This window comes from Magnolia sinica, chromosome 4, assembly GCF_029962835.1.
Source record: "Magnolia sinica isolate HGM2019 chromosome 4, MsV1, whole genome shotgun sequence".
Classification (NCBI taxonomy): domain Eukaryota; kingdom Viridiplantae; phylum Streptophyta; class Magnoliopsida; order Magnoliales; family Magnoliaceae; genus Magnolia; species Magnolia sinica.
This window is the reverse complement of record NC_080576.1, coordinates 55,201,664-55,220,816: the sequence shown is the minus strand read 5'-3', so window position 1 is coordinate 55,220,816 and position 19,153 is coordinate 55,201,664. Positions and strand designations below refer to the sequence as shown.

Genomic DNA, 19,153 nt, shown 5'->3' with positions numbered 1-19,153 from the left:
ATGTTGCAATTGTTATCCCTCAATTACTTTGCAGTAAAAGGCAGCTTTTTAGTAAATTTTTGTTATCCATGATCTAATCTGGATGTAATTGAGTGTGGATCTGATTATAAATCAATATTTTTCAATACTAGTTGAATCAAATTCATTAAAAGTGGGTTATGGTGCCCAAAATGTGTCATTGTTGGTTCTTCATCATTGGGTGAGAGTCCCAATTCCTCGTTTAATGCAGCATTTACATTTGTAAAACTAAATGAGCAAAACTACTTCACTCTAGACTAAATGAGCAAAACTTAATGCATCAGTCCTGCTTCCTCACGGAGACCAAACCTGAGGAATCCGATCCTCAATATAAGCAATGGATGCATGATGATGCTCAAATTAAGTCTTTGATTACTGCCAAAAGATGTGTGGGATACAATTTAACAGATGTACTCCTCAGAACATAATATTTCTCAGGTGTATGAATCGTATGAAGTATTAGTGCACTGATTTATGCACCTTATTTGTCAATCACGCAAGTCCATTGTGTCATGTAGTCAATTAAGCCCGTGGAAGCTGAAGACCGAAGACACAAGTGAAGGTGGAGCATCAAGCAACAAATAACAGGTAAATGTGGTGCTTTGGTGACCCTAACCCTCGACCTAAAACAACATAAACCTTTAGATGATTTAAACTTGATAGGTAAATCTTTTATTGATCATCCCTTAAGCCTTAGGAGCCTAAATAGATCATCCTTACATTAGCTTTAGAGGTCCCGTGTTGCTGGAAAAACTGCACAATTTCAGCAACCTTCAGGCCCACCAAACCCACCTTCAGGCCCACCAAAAACGGCTAAAATAGGACAGCGGGCTGGGGCAGAATTTTGGGTAATTCGGCTGCAACTGATTGTCACATTCGGTCTCACCGAAGACCACTTTCAATGCGACTAAAGACCATCTTCAGTGCGACTGAAAGTGCCCAAGTCTGTCTAGTGGCCCGTCCTGTCTAATTCAGTGTAACCGAATCTAAATTCGGTGCGACCGAAGACTAGCAGTTCCTACCCGTTTTATGACTGTTGGAACTCAATTTCTTTATATAGGAGATCTGGTCTTTGGGCATTTCCAAAATGTGGCATTAATTGACGCACACGATCTACGAGTGACGAGATTATAACACTTGTAACCCCGCTGAATATAAGAGTATCCCAAAAACACACACTTTATAGACTTGGGTTTAAATTTATCAGAAACATGGTCAAACTGATGTACAAAGCATATATACACCCAAAAACTTGAGGAGGAACTAAAAACGGTTGATGATCAGGATATATGACAAAAATAAATAAAATTACCACCTAAGATTGATGAAGGCATCTAGTTATGAGATAACATGCAACCAAAATTGCATCACCCCAAAACGCTTTTGGAACCTTTGGATTTAACAACAATGCCTTAGCAACCTCAAGTAAATGACGATTTTTACACCCTAAAACTCCAATCTGATGTAGTGTGTGTGCACATGATGTTTGATGAATGATGCCATAGGATAAAGGATAGGAATGAAAATAGTTCGATGTATATTCCTTAGCATTATTAGATCTTAAGATACACACTTCAATATAAAAATAAAAATGGAATCCTTCAAAACACGTAAATACATCAGAACGGTCTTTCATCAAATATAAACATGTCATTCTACAACAATCATCCACAAAGATAACAAAATATTTAAAATCCGATAAATTGAAAACATGAATTGGACCCCAAACATCTTAATGTATCAAGTAAAAGAGTTCACTACTTACTTTATCACCATGTGAAAGGAAAGATGCTCAATGATGCTTGCTTAACTCGTAAGCTTCACACTCTAGCCTAAGGGAGTGTTTGTTTTTTCATTTACACATATAATTACTGGTAAATAGATAATGATCATTTACCCATATAATTACGGCATCGTTCTCGAGGTTGACATTGACAATGAGCTTGTTTGAAGGCTTTCTATTCCAGTGCATTCAATTTGTATAATTTCCACGTATAAAAATCCTGGGGCCCACCATGATATTTGTATCTTATCCAATTCGTCCATCTGTTCTGCAAGCTCATTTAGGGCATGAGCCCAAAAACAAGGCAGATCTAAGCTCAAGTGGACCACACCATAGGAAATGGTGGGAATTGAACACCTAACGTTAAAAACTTCTAGGGGGCCTCAGAAGTTTTGGATCAAGTTGATATTTGTGTATACCTACATGCTAGTGTGATCTTCTAAATGGGTTGGGGATAATAGATACACGTTCCTGTGGGCGCTATGAAGGTTTCAATTTTGAATGGTGGACATCATTAACCCACTTGTTTCTTGTGGTGTGGTCCACTTGAGCTTCCAATCTGCCTCATTTTTGGGCTCATGCCCTATAATGAGATGGCAAAATGGATGGACAGTATAGATCACATATATACATCACTATGGGACCCACGAATTTGATGGTACCGAAGTTGTGTTGGATTTCATGCTACATGGCGTTGTTTTCTAGGCGAAATTATTGAGGTATCTCCCTGTTAAACAAACACCCTTCAAAAGTAACTATTGATTATTTACTCGTATTTACATACGTAATTGAAAAAACAAACACCCCCTAAACACATACGACAAAGGCAGGACAAGACTCAAAACTATTTAAAGATGGGTGGCCAGGTTTAGAATGCCATTGATGAGGAGAGACATTGGTCTACAGTGTGGCTCTAATTCATGTTATTCTACGATCAAGGTAATAGAATCCATTTAATTCAGGCCCTCCGCCAATCATCATCCATGTCTTTAGGTCTTGAAACTCACAATAAGAATGACAGAATTTGACAAAACAATTTAGGGCTTTAGTTAGTTTACTGACCGATAATAAACTTAAAGAAAACATTGGCATGTACAAAATTGAAGATATTGAGAAATCTGGAGTAGGACAAACAGTGCCCACCCTAGATACAAGAGTTGATGTACCATCAATTAGTGTCATATAAGAGATGGATGAGGATTGGACTAACTGAGACAGCATACTACACTCACGGGTCATATGATCGGAAGCACCAAAATCAATAATCCAAGGGACACTCTTAGAAGAAGTATAATAAGTTGTACATGACTGGGTAAAAGCCACAAAACTAACCGTAGAGAAAAAGGCATGGGCGGAGTGATCTCTCGAAAGTTTGGCACTCTTCCTCGGACATGGTAACTTTCAATTGCATGATTGTTAAGGCCACGGTGTGTGTAATGTCGATTACCACGACCAACACCAGAATCTGTGCCACGACTGTGCCCCAAGTAGTCTTTTCTCCAAACCGACCTCTCCCCAAGTCTCTACCTCCAAGCCGACCACCGCAACCACAAATGCCTCAGCTCCCCCCATCACCTCTACCAGATGCAGAGATAAATGCAGACCAATCAAATGATGAGGAACTTTGTGTGGACATACTAAGTATACACTGAACTCTGGCCAATGCCTCTGACCAATGGGATCTTCACTTCCTCTAAGAATCTGAGCTCTCACGTGTTCGAATTCAGGTTGAAGGCAAGAGAAGAATTTGGCGACATAGAATTCCTCCATCTGCCTTCATATAGTCTCAATGTTTGTTGACATCGGTTGATACACATTCAATTCTTCCTACATTCCTCATGGGGGCAGAATAGTACTCTCCCGCTCTTATCTCCCTACTAGAATGAAAATATATTTTGTAAAAGCTCATAAACATGAGTTCGGTTTTTCTCACTTGAATACATCTCTTTTAAAATTATCCCGAACTTCTTTGACAATCCTAAAGAAGATGACATTTGCATTGATATGTGGCTCCATACTGTTCCACAACAGTGCCCTAATTTGGGCATCTTCTACCACCCAATCATCATAGTTTGTCGTGGTCTCATTGGGTTTGGGCGAAATCAGATATTTCACTTTTCTTTTTCCTGTCAAGAAAACCTTTATAGATGTAGCACATTGTAGATTTTTTGTTCCATTCAATTTAGTAGATGTGATTTCCAAAGACATTGACTCAAATGGAGAAAATAATGATATTCTTTTATTCATTCGTGGTATCCATCTTGACAAAGGAAAGAACTTTGAATACACAATAAGGAAAACTTCCAACTAAATTGAAAGTCACACAAGTAGAAAAATGTATATATCCAACTAGATCATTACTTGCTTTATGGCTTTCACGCGTATACTTTTTCCAATCTGTACCATCGAAAACCTTCACACATAATTTGTCTTCAAATATGATTTTATCCCCCAAATCTAACCATGGATCCAACTATAGATGAGAGATGGCCCACTTTGACCCATCACACAGGTAGAACAAACAAGTGGGACTTGTACTCCTTTATTGAACATGATTACACCACCCACAAAGCGGTGGTACAACGAGGGAGAAGGATTAGGTTAAGTCAGCCCCAAGCATGTTAGGGTTTCCCCACAACGAAGAGAGAAAAATATAAAGAAAGAGAAAATGATATATATATATATATATATATATATAATTACATATATATATATAGAGATAGAGAGAGAGAGAGAGAGAGAGAGAGAGAGAGAGAAACAAGGTATCGGATCACTTACTCTCTAATACCATTCAGAAAATTATAGAGAAGGGAAGAAGAAAAGAAAAGAAAAGAAGTGAGAAGAAAAGGAGAAGGAGAAGGAGGAGGAGAGAGCTTAGAATGCTTCCCATGCCCCACATCTCTTTTATTATAATTAGGGAAATCATTTAATACAAGAAAATTACAATTATATCCCTCTGACTAAAAGAGAAAATAAACCAATAACTTACGGGCCTAAAGACTTTAGCCCAAACATATGAGAAAGGCCCAACATAAATCCAAACATATGAGGACCACATGAGTGGCCGTGGGACCACACATGGCTAGGGTGGCACACACGTGTGGTCATAATGCACCAACAAACTTAATTCAATTCAAGTTGTTATATAGTTGTCAATCGTGATTAGCCTCTCTTTCAGCTTGACAAAAAGAACGCTTTTCTGCATGGGAATTTGCAAGAAGAGGTGTATATGAAGCAACCTCGTGGGTATGTTGCCACGTCCTCTAAGGTATGCAAATTAAACATATTATCTATGGGCTGAAACAGCTACCTTGAGCCTGGTTTGAGAAATTCAGTAATGTGGTAATAGCATATAGTTTGAACATAAGTAAATTACTCGGATTTTTCTTGTCATACTACATTGGGTCATATTATGCTTGTTATATATGTGGATGGCATTGTAATTATAGGTGATGACTTGGTGGATACTGAAAAACTAAAGTTGTATCTTCACTCTTAGCTCCAGATTAAAGACCTTGACTTTACTATTTTTTGTATAGAATTGGTGAGGTCTAAAGTTTGGATAAATTTAGGGAAATATGTTTGTGATTTGTTAAAAAGGATGGATATATTGGGTGTCAAACCTATAGATACACCTATGGATCCCCATCTTATACTTAATACAGAATAAGGAGAGTTATTGACAGACCCTATTATGTATAGTAGACTCGTCAGCAAACTCATTTATTTAACCATTACTAGACCTGATATTGCAAGGTCAAGAATTCTCTGTAAGTTACTAGACCCTAGTAACTTAAACATTACTAGACCTGACAGACCCTAGTATTCTCTGTAAGTGTGGTTAGCCAATTTATGCAAAATCCTACAGCCCCACATTTAGTTGTAATTGTGAAGATTCTTAGATACTTGAAGTGTGCACTTGAGAAATGCATCATATATAGGTCTCATAGCCATAATAAAATGGTAGGGTACTCTGATGCAGATTATGCAATGTCAAGATTTGATAAAAGGTTGACTACAGGTTATTGTACATTTCTTAGTGGTAATGAAGTTATCTGGAAAAACGAGTAGAATATTGTTGCTAGGTCTAGTGCTGAAGCAAAATATAGATCTATGGCACATACACTTGTGAACTCTTTTGGTTGAAATCACTTTTCAAAGAGTTAGGATTTGCAGTCCAAGTTCCAATCTTTTATATTATGATAATTAAGCTGCTATGCATATAGTCAACAATCCACCATTCCATGAAAAAATCAAACCAAAACACAGAGAATTCGACTACTACTTCATTCGTGATAAGGTTTCTCATGATTAGATTGCAAATTTAGTCATCAAAGCTCTTGGGAAGTCTCCATTTGAAGAGCTTATTTCGAAGTTAGACATGTACGATATCTATGCTCCATCTTGAGGGGGAGTTGTTAAATGGACCGTTGTGATCACTCGAGTAAACTGGCTTGGGCTCATATGTCGTCTCTTCAGATAATTGGGCTAAAATATTGTTGGGGTAGATTTTAGATCCCTGGACTTAGTTTATGCAATATTTAAGTAAGGAGGGATAGTTTTGTAATTTTTTCTTTAATAATAAAAGCCCTAATATGATAAAAGAGAGATGATTGGGCGTGTGAACATACTGAGCAGCCCTTCTCCCTCTTCTCTCTCCTTCTCTCTTCTTTCCCTCCTATTTTCTTCTCATTTCTTCAGTTTAAGGTTATCTATGCTCCATCTTGAGGGGGAGTTGTTAAATGGACCGTTGTGATCACTCGAGTAAACTGGCTTGGGCTCATATGTGGTCTCTTCAGATAATTGGGCTAAAATATTGTTGGGGTAGATTTTAGGTCCCTGGACTTAGTTTATGCAATATTTAAGTAAAAAGGGATAGTTTTGTAATTTTTTTCTTTAATAATAAAAGCCCTAATATGATAAAAGAGAGATGATTGGGCGTGTGAACATACTGAGCAGCCCTTCTTCCTCTTCTCTCTCCTTTTCTCCTCTTTCCCTTCTATTTTCTTCTCATTTCTTCAGTTTAAGGTTTTACACAAACCTGCTGTAGGAAAATTGGCAGCTTGACTATTTTTCCTTGGGTTGTTGGCAGCAGTATTCGAATAATCTCCGATATTATCTTCATCTCCACCTTAGTGATACCGATAACACTGGTAGTGATACTGATAACACTAGTAGTATCAGAAATTCCAGGTATTAGTAATGTATCGCTTAGTCTCGCCAACATATCAATATCGCTAATGTAATTGCCAATATTTTTAACTACGTAAATTCTAGGTGTCGCTTGTATTGCCAATGCATTAATATCGCCAATGTATCGCCAATATTTTCGACTATGTAAATTCTAGGTAATGCTTGTATCATAAGTATATTAAGGATATTTCAATAGTAAATTTTTTCTTTCATGGGCACATGGTTGTATGTAGTATTCAATTCGTCATTAATAATATTGATAATATCTCGATATTATCGATATCACAACATGCGTGATATTGAGACCACAATCTTTCGTTTCCTTTCTAATTGTTGATGATTTCTGGGTGAAATATCATATGTTGTTGATATTTTGCAATATTGATGGATGTTTGGATGGCAGGTTAGATGGTTAAATAGATCATATGGGATGGTTGGACTAATTTCTTAAAACAGCACATGTTTTTAAGGCCCCATTAAATGGAAACTTGTTATGTTTGCATTCTTTTTGCAATTTTTTTATTTCTAAATATGCAAATATGTCCATTTTAACATCTCCTGAAGTTTCGCTGAAAATTCCACCGTTTTTCCCATGTTTCCCCGCATTTCCAGTTATTAGCGATATTATCAACAATATCGATATTGTTTCCATATCCCTGGCCAGCGGAACTTGTAGCGATACCAATACTTCAAACACCGGTTGGCAGAACATATAGATATTCCCGCCTCGCAATATATTGGAAGGAGATAACATGCAGCCTTGAGCTGAATATCTTATGGCATTTGGCTGGCCTCCCCCAGCCTAAATGCCCCCTCAAATCTTTTTTAAACTATTATTTAGTTTTCCATAAGTATCCCACTTGCAATATCGGATATGAGAAATCCCCGCACCAATAGGGCATGTCTGTATGAGATCCTCACCATTCATCATGTGGACCCTGCCATGTATGTGCCATGGCGCAAAAATAGACTGGTCTAGTCACCAAGTGGGCCAAAGTGTATTTAGGAAATGGACAGTTAATAGGAATTGATAAACAGTCTGCATTTGACATACACACGTGGTCTACACGATGACCACATTGGCATGACCTCTGGGCAGCGGTACACACACTGTGGCCCACCAGATGATGAGCCGTTGCACAAGCGTGAGTAGGACTTGAGATCCGAGCAAGTAGCGTAGTAGATTCATCCACTAATTCCAATGTGCACCAACTAACTTAATCAATGGTCAAGCACATAAGTGATATGTAAATTGAGAAAACAAGAAATAGAGAGGAAATTCTAGTGGCAGTTGAGCTTTACCAAGGGTGTTGGGTGCTGTTGGTGCCAGATGCCTCCACCTTAAAGTCCTCTCCATAAAATCAAGTTTGTCTTTTGCATCGGAATATTTCTCAAGATCATCAATGTTTTGACCAGATGTTCCAAGAAATCTGGAAAAAGCCACATGCCCATCACAGTAGTAAGCCTTCAATTGCTTCTTTATAAGAACCTCATTGACAAGACTCCAAACTTACCGAACATCATCAAGCTCAAACGAATGGGGGTTTGTACATGACATGAAAGTGTTATAAACAGATGTTCCAGGGAAAAGGCATTTATGCAAAGGCTGAAAGAAGAGAAGAACATGAGAACATAAAAACATAAAGTGGTTGTATGATCTTCTTATTTATTGAAGTGCCCAAGTATGGAGAACAGACCTGTTGAGGTAAGGAGAAGTTAGCTGGGTCACAAGGCCCTGGCATGATATCCACAGGCATAGCTGCTGCAAGCTGCAGACAAGAGGCAAATTTTCCAGATACAACAGTCAAGACAATAAATGATTGGAAACATTGAATCTACTTTATAGAACTCTCTGAGATAAATAAGAGGGAAGCTATATGAGGATCAAATACATGACAAAGTAGTAAAGCTCCAGACAGCCAACCTGTATTAATGAAATATCAAGCTCTTTGATTGGTTCAAACAGTTTGGACTGATCCTTCGAAGCCAGGCTCTGCAAGGATTCAGAAAAACACTCATTTCCATCAACAAGTATAAATCATAGTTCTAAACTCTCTGACTCGACTCGAAACTCGTCCGAGTCAGATCAAGTCAGTGAGATTCCGAGCCGAGTCACTGGGAATCTCAGAACCGGGCCTGACTCGGCCTAGACTCAAAGAGACTCGTCGAGTCAACTCAATGACTCCAGTCGACTCAACACGACTCAGCGTGACTCAAATCTCATGAGCAATTAAAAATAAAGATGGTGGGAGTGGGATTCACACACCAAACGTCAACCAAAGGAAGGAACACCCTTTTTAACCAGTGAGGTATCTGTGTTGTCGTTGGCATGAGTTACATTCCAGATTACTTATACCTATTTGAAATGTCTACTTACATTTCTAATATTTTTTATTTACAATAATTAAATATCAAGTCAAATCAGGTCGATTTTTTTAGTCAACTGAACCCAGCTGAGCATCAAGTTGAGTTTTCAGGTTTTTGATCTATGGTGTAAGTACCCACAGAAAGAATCATACAAATATCATGAATTTGCACCATACAAGGCAAGATCAAGATCCATCTCAAGAAATAAAGCTAACTTGTGACATTCCATGACAAAATATATGACCATGTTACCTGGCCAGTCAGAAATCCAACTGGAATTTCAACAGAGTTTCCAGCAATAATGACACGAACTATTTGTGATGCAATAGCTTGCTCCTGCTCAATTGATACGTCAGTTGTAACCCACATTAAAGATGCAGGTTTGAAGAGAAACCATCCATACAATTAAAAAGGCTACAAAATAGAACACCTTCTCATCACCCAAATGTCCTGTAATATGGTCTACAAGAAGCTGGAATTGCAGAGGGTTAGACTTGCTGTTCCCAACACCGAGTCCTGACACAAAAACCACATACTTGTCGTCTTCTGCAATGTAAATAAAGATAGTTTCAGAGAATAGTCATCCATGAAGAAGTGGAGCAGAACTGCACGGAAAGCCAGTACCAGGAGCAATGTTTGAAATCAAGGGATAGCAAGGCAGAAGAGCAATGTTTCTCAACTAGGGCTTACATGACTAGTTTGCACCATATTATGGTTTGCAAATGAGTTTATATTGGACTCATGGGTGGTCCAATCATAGATATGGACCATTCATCGAGTCCAACACTCTCTCCATGTGCTGTGAGCCAAAAATAACACTAATTGGATGAGTTGATCTTCTCATTAATGGCTTGCAAGATGGAGGTCCAGATCAGTTACTGCATAAAAGAGTCAGCCATCAAACCAGGCAATGCATCTGGTGAACCCCACACTTGATTACTTGTCTCTCACGTATCTTTTTTATCTGATGAATGTATGCTATAACAAAAGGCACCACTGATTGGATTCTTAGGATCATCTGATCAATGCAATTTTCACATAGGACCCATGAGAAAGGGCTGAACTGGATGGACAGTCTAGATTAATATTCTGAAGTATCCCCATATCCAATATGACTTATTTGCACCATAATATGGTGCAAGTTAGTCGCATAAGATCATTCCATATCGATAAAAAAAGGCCGAATCATAAGAATTACAGAACCTCTTCAAGCAGACAGCAGCTAAAAACTGTGGCTGATCCAAAAATCAGCGATACTAACATGAGATACAACATTCAAATCCAAAGAAAATCCAGAAAAGAGCATGTCATTATTGTGGCACATGATAGAAACTAAACAAAGTTCAAAACATTGTTATCAGTAGCTGAAGCATTCAGCTCAAAGCCTGCGACAAATGGGTGTATCAACCATAGTGGTGTCCAGTGTTTTAAATATTGACGATATCAACCGATATATCTTGTATCCCACTTGTGCGATATGAAATGCACGAGTAGTGACGATATATCCCACCTATTTGATCCAGTAAGAATTTTCAATTTTTGATACATGTTTTTGTTGTAAATCACGTTAAACAAGTGTCAAATGGTTACAAATGAATGATTCTTCACATTTTCCATGAAAAATCATGGATTGGAACTTCGATTTCGAGATTTAGGGGAGATGGGTCAAGTTTGCAGAAAATTGAGAAAAATCAAATTTTCTCAATTTCTCGCAAATCATTTGCAATGTTTGTATCCAAACACAAAATTAAACTTGTATGTAACCTGATATAGTGATTCTTCTTTTTTCTTTTGAATGTATTGCTTGTGTTGCCATACATGTCTTCTTGTTTATAAATTATATGAATAGACTTCGAATATACTTGCATCAGTTCAGTTGGAAAGCACATATATTAGGACCCCATATAAAGGAAACCCCTATTATGTGCACTTTTTTTATAATGTTTTGATTTCTAAATGTGTATTGATGTCTTTCTCAACAATCCCTAAAGTTTCATTGAAAAATTTTATCAATTTCTCAATGTTTCCATGTTTCCCAACAACAGTGATACATTACGCGATACAACTGATATATCCGATGCGATAACCGGTATGTATCCATATCCCAAGGGTGCGATACATTACGCAATAACGATATTTAAAACATTGGTGGTGCCCATAGGTGTGTGTACATGTGCGTATGAATGATGCAGGATGGATAGCCTAAACTATAATTATGCGAATGAATTAATAAACGTATTATTAAAGTAAATCAAAATACAAAATATTGCCAATCTATCACAAATCTAAAGAAATCAAGTAGTCAACTATGCTCAAATTCAATGCCAAATCACAATCCTGTAGATGGATCGTAAGATTAACGATCCAAAACAGCCCAATGGAAGGTAGAACTTCCATCTAGCATAGGATTCGATCTAAATTTGAGGATTCACATATTCTTTCTTAGGGGTTGACAGAATTAAGGTTTGAAGATTTTAAGGTTTACGGAAATTGGGAGATTATAATTTGAAATTCTAAGTTCTAAGGTTATGGGGTTATAAAGGGGAAGGATCAAGGACCAAAAAGAAGGAAAGAATGGGAAATGGGGCTGGCCGTATGGTTGTCATACGGACAGTAGGGTGGGGAGGGAAGGGTTTATGTCTAGAGGGTTTTGGGGATGGTGGGGATATGATTTGGGAGGATACAAAAGAAAAGGAAAGAAAATAGAGAGAGGGAAGAGAAGAAAAAAAGAGAGAGAAGATAGTTGGAATCACTCCATGGCTTCACACCAAACTCCAGCCACAGGAGGCTTTTCATTTGCTCAAAGCAACAAAGAAGAAAATTTTATTTTCCATCTCCCCCTAGGGCTGCACACACCCAACCCAACCCTTTAACAGTCTTTTTAGGGTGTTTTTTTAATATAAAAATACCCTTATTGCATATAAAATGTCGAAAACACCCTTATTTCAACTAAATTATAAAATAAACCAAAATACCTACAATAAATTAATAAAATAACTGAACTACGCCATCCCAATGGCTCCATCATGTCCAATGGATCCACGATCAAGATGATCCACGGTCACAATCCAATGAATGGTCCACGTGCAAAATTCAACAGGTAGGGTCTTCAAAGATGCACGATCATCTTCCTAGTGTAGGGTCTTCAAAAATGTACGATCATGCATGTGGGGTCTTCAACGAGTCTAGGAACTTAAATTGGGCCAACTAGGCACCATGCAATGATCATCTAGCCATAACGAAACTGGAGTAGCTCTCCTCCATCTCTGATAAACTCTGAACAATGCTTTAAGAGATCCGAGTCTAGTCTCTAAAGCTCGGTCTCTGTAATCCACGTACCAAGGTGTGCGGAATCGGTTACGTATCAGTCGTAACAGCTGATACATAATAGTAACGGTCGATACCGTTACGCGATACAGGGTCATAATGGTGACCTCCTGGATTTTAGAATTGTAATGGCCGTTACAGCCCATAACGGTCGTTACCCCCCAAAACATTAAAAAAAAAACGGCTTTTTTTTTTCTTTTTAAGTTATAATTTTTCTCATTTTGGCACATTTCTCTTCCAAATTCTTTTCTAAACTATTCTACTACAAATTCCGACCACTTTAGCTTGAATTTGAGGATCAAAACAAGTTATTTCAAGAATTTTGTAGAATCAAAGCTCTATGGGTTATTTTTCGAAAAATCTTCAAAAATAGGTATTTGTACCCTTTTTTTTATCCATGTCGTTATGGTTGAATATGATGTGTTATTCAAATTAGAACATAGGAACGTGCATTTTACATATTATGCAATTGATTTTATATTCTCTTTCTTTCTGGACTATTTTCAGCTGATTTTTAAAAATTAAGAAATATCATTTTTTTTTTTCAATCTTTTTCTGTTTTAATGGTTGAATATGGTGTTAATCACAGTAGAACATATCAATGCGCATTTAACATATTATGCAACTGATTTCCTTTTTTTTTGGGACTATTTTCAGCTGATTTTAAAAAAATATAAACAAAACATTTTTTTTCCAATCCTTTTCCGTTTTAATGGTTGAATATGATATGTTAATCATAGTAGAACATATCAATATGCATTTAACAGATTATGCAACAGATTTTATATTTGGTTTTAATTTTATTTTTTTTCAGATTGGTGACTTCATGTTTATATTTTCTAATTTTGGATAGGTTTTGGAGCTTCGTAGGGTTTAAAACGTAATTTCTTCTTTATTCATTAGATTTAGAAATTCGAACTTTATTTCATTAATCTATTTACACTAAGTTTCAAGATTTAATTAATTCATTCTCCTATAAAAACTGTATTTAAACTTAGAGAATCGAGTAGACTCTCACATATGCTATATCTACCTAAGAAGATGTCTGGGTCTAGCCAACAAGGAAGTGAGAATATTGGATGGCAACATTGTCAGAGAGTGAGCAGTACTAGGCACCAAATGAAGTGCAACTATTATGATAAACTAATAACTGGTGGAATTACACGACTCAAACAATATTTGGCATATCGAAAGGGTCAAGTTGCGGAATGGGAGTGCAGCTGGGAGTGCGACTGCATCTGCAAGTGACAGTAGGGGTAGGTTGGGTGGATTATGATGTATGATTGGTAGCCAACGGGAGGTATCTTCACGTGATACCCCCTGTACATGTGGAAGAAGTAAATGAGCCTAGGAGACCCTTTGTTGATCCAATCCTGTTTAGAAAAGAATCAACTAAACAAAAGAAGATATAACAAATGTGGATTAAAACTTCCATTGAGAAACTAGGTACGGCAGCAGCAAATTTATTTATACAAACCAGCATACCTCTTAACGCGGCCAATTTTCCGCATTTACAGGTGGTAATTGATACAACAGCAGAAGCGAGCAAAGGAATTAAAGCTCCCAGGGCTAGGGAGATTATGAGGAAATAGATAAGTGTAGAGTATGCGGAAGTGAAAACATACGTGGCAACCTTTAAACCCATATAGCAGGCCAGAGGATACAGGATCATGTGCGATGGTTGGACTGACCCAACCAGACGCAGCATAAATTTCATGGTGTACTGCCACTTGGGAATGGTGTACCATAAGTCAATTGATGCCTTGGCCGAAAAAAAAAAAAAAAAATGCTAATTATATTTTTTCCCTAATGGATAAAGTGGTGGATGAGATTAGAGAGGAGGATGTGGTGAAATTGTGACAGATAACGAAGCAACATATAAGGCTGCAGGACAAAAGTCAATGATAAAAAGATTATATATTTTGGTCACCATGTAATGCCTTTGCATTTGATCTTATATTGGAAGATATTGGTAAGAAGAAGATTGTTAGGGAAATGGTCGAAAGGGCAAGACAAGTGACAACATTTATGTACAACCATAATCAAGCAGTCGTAACAATGAGGAAGTTCATGAAGGGACAAGAGTTGTTGAGGCTTGCGGCGACTAGATTTGCGACAAACTTTATAGCTTTGGAGAGTTTATACCAACATAGGGAAGAGTTGAGTGAGATGTTCGCTTCCTAGGATTAACCCAACACAAAACATGAGAAGAAGATATCAAGGACACAGGTTAATGTTGTGAACACCATAAGGGATAACAAATATTGGAAGAAGGTCCAAGGAATCCTAATGGTGATGGAGTCACTAACGAGGGTACTCCGTCTTATTGAAACTGACAAAGCACCTACCACAGGCTTCCTCTACAATGCCATGGATAAGGCGAAGTTGGCAATTCAACATGATTGTACAAGCTGGGAGTCTTATTGGAAGATGATCGATAAAAGATGGGCAACATAACTCCATCACGATCTTCATGCGGCAGGTTACTACCTAAATCCTAGGTACAGATATACCCAATCATTTGTTACAGACAATGTTCGCAATATCGATACTAACAGCCGATATTATCGATATCGCTCTCTAGCGATACGAAACCATCCGAAAGATATTTAGGATTTTAAAAAAAAAAAAAATCAAGAAATTGTTGGTATCGATTGACATATCAGTAAATATCAACCGATAATACTACATATCGCACTTTTATAGCAATTTTTTTGCTACTAGAACCACCTACCTCCGTTTGTAGGTGAGTGAAATTCCTTCTCGAGCATCGAAAATGAAATCCCAAGCTTTCCGATGAGCATTTGAATGCCGATTTTCTCTGATTTGCAGGATTTGTGGGGATTTAGGGTTTCAATATCCCGAAACCCTCTCCCTACTCAGCTACTGCTTCTTCCTAAAAATAAAATGGGCTTCGACCCTTGCAATATCGATGGACGTAGACGCTATAACATCCGGCACGGCTATGATGATAAATTAGGTTCACCTTGATGTTTGTGAGAAATCCACTCCGTCCATCCATTTTTCGAGATCACTTTAGTACATGCGACAGAAAATGAGGGTTATCCAAAACTCAAGTGGGCCGCAACAGAGGAAACAGTGGGGATTCGGTCACCAACATTGATACATTTTAAAGGCCACAGAAGTTTTGTATCTGTAGTAAAGGTTTTTTGTTTTCACTTATCCCCGTGGGAATGACCTTATAAACGGGTTGGATGCCATATAAACATCATGGTAGAGCCCAAGAAGGTTTCAACGGTAGAATACTCTTTCCCTAGTTTTCCCTCTCATATGGCCCACTTGATTTTTAGATCCACCTCATTTTTTGAAGCATATCCTAAAATGATATTGGAAAACGAATGGATGGGGTGGATTACTCAAAAACATCAACGTGGACCCACCTACCAGATCAGCGCATGAACTTTGTGCGAAAGGCTTTCGCGTGCCTTTTTTACTGAAGCAGAGTGGCTGGTGTAGCGTGTATTGTACGACCAATGGTACCGAGTAATCTCTGTTGGGCCATATGTGGTTGTATTTGTCTTATCCATGCCGTCCATCCATTTTTCCAGCTCATTTTAGAATTGAGCCCAAAATTGAAGCATATCCAAAGCTCAAGTGTACCATACCACATGAAAGAGTGGGAATAATGATTTCCACCATTGAAACCTTACTAGGGCCCACAATGATATTTATTTGTCATCCAACATGTTCATAAGATCAAAATTGCATGGATGAAGGGAAAAAACAAGTATCAACTTGATCCAAAACTTCTTTGCACCCCAAGAATTTTTTCAATGGTAAACATTCAATTAATACTGCTTCATGTGGTGTAGTCCACTTAAACTTTGGATGTGCCTCATTTATAGGATAAAGAACAAAAATTATCTATTAAAATGGATGGAGGGAGTGGATAAAATACATAAATCAAGGTGGGTCCCATAGAGTTTACTCAGTACGCTTAGTACTTGAGTAAGCATACTAAGACAAAGTTACTAGTGCCAAATCCACATCCGTATGCCACACGCCACCTCTATTTAAGTCACATACCTCGAATTTTGGACCGTTAAGATTTTGGACTCACATCGTGTATGAAAATTCTCACGATAATTGGTGCGCATTGAGCATTTGGCTTCAAGGGAAATAAATAAATATTAGCTTGAACCAAAACTTATGTAGCCCCCAAATTTTTTTTAATGGTGGCCATTCAATGATCACTTTTTCGTGTGGTGTGGTCCACCTAAGATTTGGATTCACTTCATTTTTTGGCCCATACCCTAAAATGATTTGTCAAAATGAATTAATGGTGTAAATACATCATATTATGTCGAGGTGACCCCATGGTCAAGGTCCCACCATATTAGGTACCTCCTATGTTTGAAACCAATGGAATTACCGGCACATCTCAACCTTATTTTATTAAGGGAACTTTGTGGGCTCCACAATAATGTGTGTTATATCCACTCTGTGAGCCCACACAATCTGCCTCATTTTTTAGCCAATACCTAAAAAAATAAAAGTAAAGATGTTTAGGTGAGACCGGGACTCACCTGGGACGGTACAAACCTTACCGCGGGCCCACTTTATTGTATGTATTATGTATCCACGCCATTCATCCATTTTTCCAAATCATTTTAGTGTATTATCCAAAAAAAGAAGCACATCCAATTATCAAGTGGACCATACCAAAGGAAAAGGTGGTGATTGACTATTAATGGGCCACGAAAGTTCTGGATCAATCGTATATTTCTTTTTTCCTTTCATCCAGGCTTATCTGAACTTATCAATAGATTGGATGGTAAATAACACTACAAAAACATTAAGGTGAGCCCTAAGAAAGTTCTAATGGTAGGGCCTTCAATCTATATTGTTTCCTATTATTTCTTATGGCATGATCCACTAGATAATTGGATCTGCTTCATTTTTGGGATGGTGCCATAAATTAAGGTGGAAAAACAGATGGACAATGTGGATATACATGTCTTAATATATTTATAAATGTTATGCATTATATTTGAATATAGTTGCCTTAGTTCAATCAGACAATGCATAACCTAGGACCCTATACAAAGGAAACCTATTGTGTGCAGTTTTTTTTTAATGTTATGATTTAAAAGTGTGTATTAAGATCTTTTTTAACAATATCTGAAGTTTCATTGAAAAATTCAATCATTTTCCCAATGTTTCCCCATGTTTCCCAATAATTGCGATAAATTATGAGATACAAACGATATATCCCATGCAATAACCAATATGTATCTATATCCCAAGGGTGCGATACATTGCGCAATACCGATATTTCGAACACTGGTTACAGATAATGAAGTTCGTGTCAGGTTAAAGAATGTGATAAAGAGATTAAAGCCTAACTTAGATATAAAAATAAAGGCGTTGAATGAATTAGATATATTTGGAAATCGCCATAGTAGCTTTGGAAATACTCTTACAAAGCATGCAGTATCTAGGTTGTAACTGGCCGAATGGTGGATGATTTTTGAAGAGAGTACGAAGGCTCTCCAAAAAAATTACAATAAAAGTTTTAAGCCAGACATTTTTTTCTACCTGCAAAAGGAACTGGAGTTGTTTTGCACGTATTCATTCAAATAATAGGAATAGATTGTAGACTATGACGTTAGATAGACTTGTCTTCATGCACTACAATATGAGGCTAAGAATGCGGCGACTTCATAGGAGCATTACAGGCGCCGGTCACACAGACTACTGTCTAATAAACTTGGACAATATTTATGATGAGGACGACCCGCTTCTACCATGGTTGGAAGCAGGGGAAAAACATATTGAAGAGGATAGTGAAGAATTGGAAGTTAATGACCCAATAATACACACAACGCAGCAAAAGAGTTGTGCGGCTGTGATGGAGCCAGAAAAAGGGGCAGAGTTCATGCAAAGTCCAACTCAAGTTCAACGGAAGAGTACGAGCAGTAGTAGCAGTGAGACTGAGTCGGATGATCATGATGGTGGTGGTGATGACGCCCCTAATATTGGTCCCACTTCTGGTGTTGATCAACACACCATAGAGTTGTCTACAGATCGCGAGGCCGATGAACATCGACAGGGTACACAAGGTCGGACTTATGAGTGTACTGAGTCACAATACAACCAGCAAGAGGAAGCTAGGTCTAGTGGTGCACCGGGAGGTCCAAACATCAGCAAGCCCATGGTCCCGGGCATTATGATGGATATTCTTAAGGCCAATGGGATTATAGTTATACATAGCATGTTCCATCACATTCATGTTGGAGTAGTCCTCCCAATCCATGTCCATATGATTATAGATATTCAAATCCAAATCCAAGTTACTCATCACATACACATTCTCAATCTCAAAATCCTCAACAGCCTGAGTACGAGCACCAGTACGGCTACTGGACGAGCATTGGTGGATATCCTTACTCGGCATCGAAGTCGTTGCCTAGTCAGGTCAGTCGTGCTCTGGTTTCGTTAACC

The 19,153-nt window shown here is 37.9% G+C and overlaps 1 protein-coding gene across 2 annotated transcripts in view; it reads right to left on the bottom strand.

The window, feature by feature from the left end:
• The window catches only part of LOC131243128 (DNA polymerase delta small subunit), a 50,925-nt gene that overhangs the window by 2,389 nt on the left and 29,383 nt on the right, over positions 1 to 19,153 (bottom strand). Inside the window, exons 6-11 of one of the 2 annotated variants that reach the window (XM_058242242.1) lie at positions 9,792 to 9,907; positions 9,614 to 9,697; positions 8,919 to 8,987; positions 8,692 to 8,763; positions 8,509 to 8,600; positions 8,297 to 8,424 (exon numbers count right to left, since the gene is read on the bottom strand). In XM_058242242.1, the coding sequence (XP_058098225.1) occupies positions 8,297 to 8,424; positions 8,509 to 8,600; positions 8,692 to 8,763; positions 8,919 to 8,987; positions 9,614 to 9,697; positions 9,792 to 9,907 (561 nt within the window). The remainder of the gene's footprint in view (positions 1 to 8,296; positions 8,425 to 8,508; positions 8,601 to 8,691; positions 8,764 to 8,918; positions 8,988 to 9,613; positions 9,698 to 9,791; positions 9,908 to 19,153) is intronic. The other variant, XM_058242243.1, reaches the window with a different exon arrangement.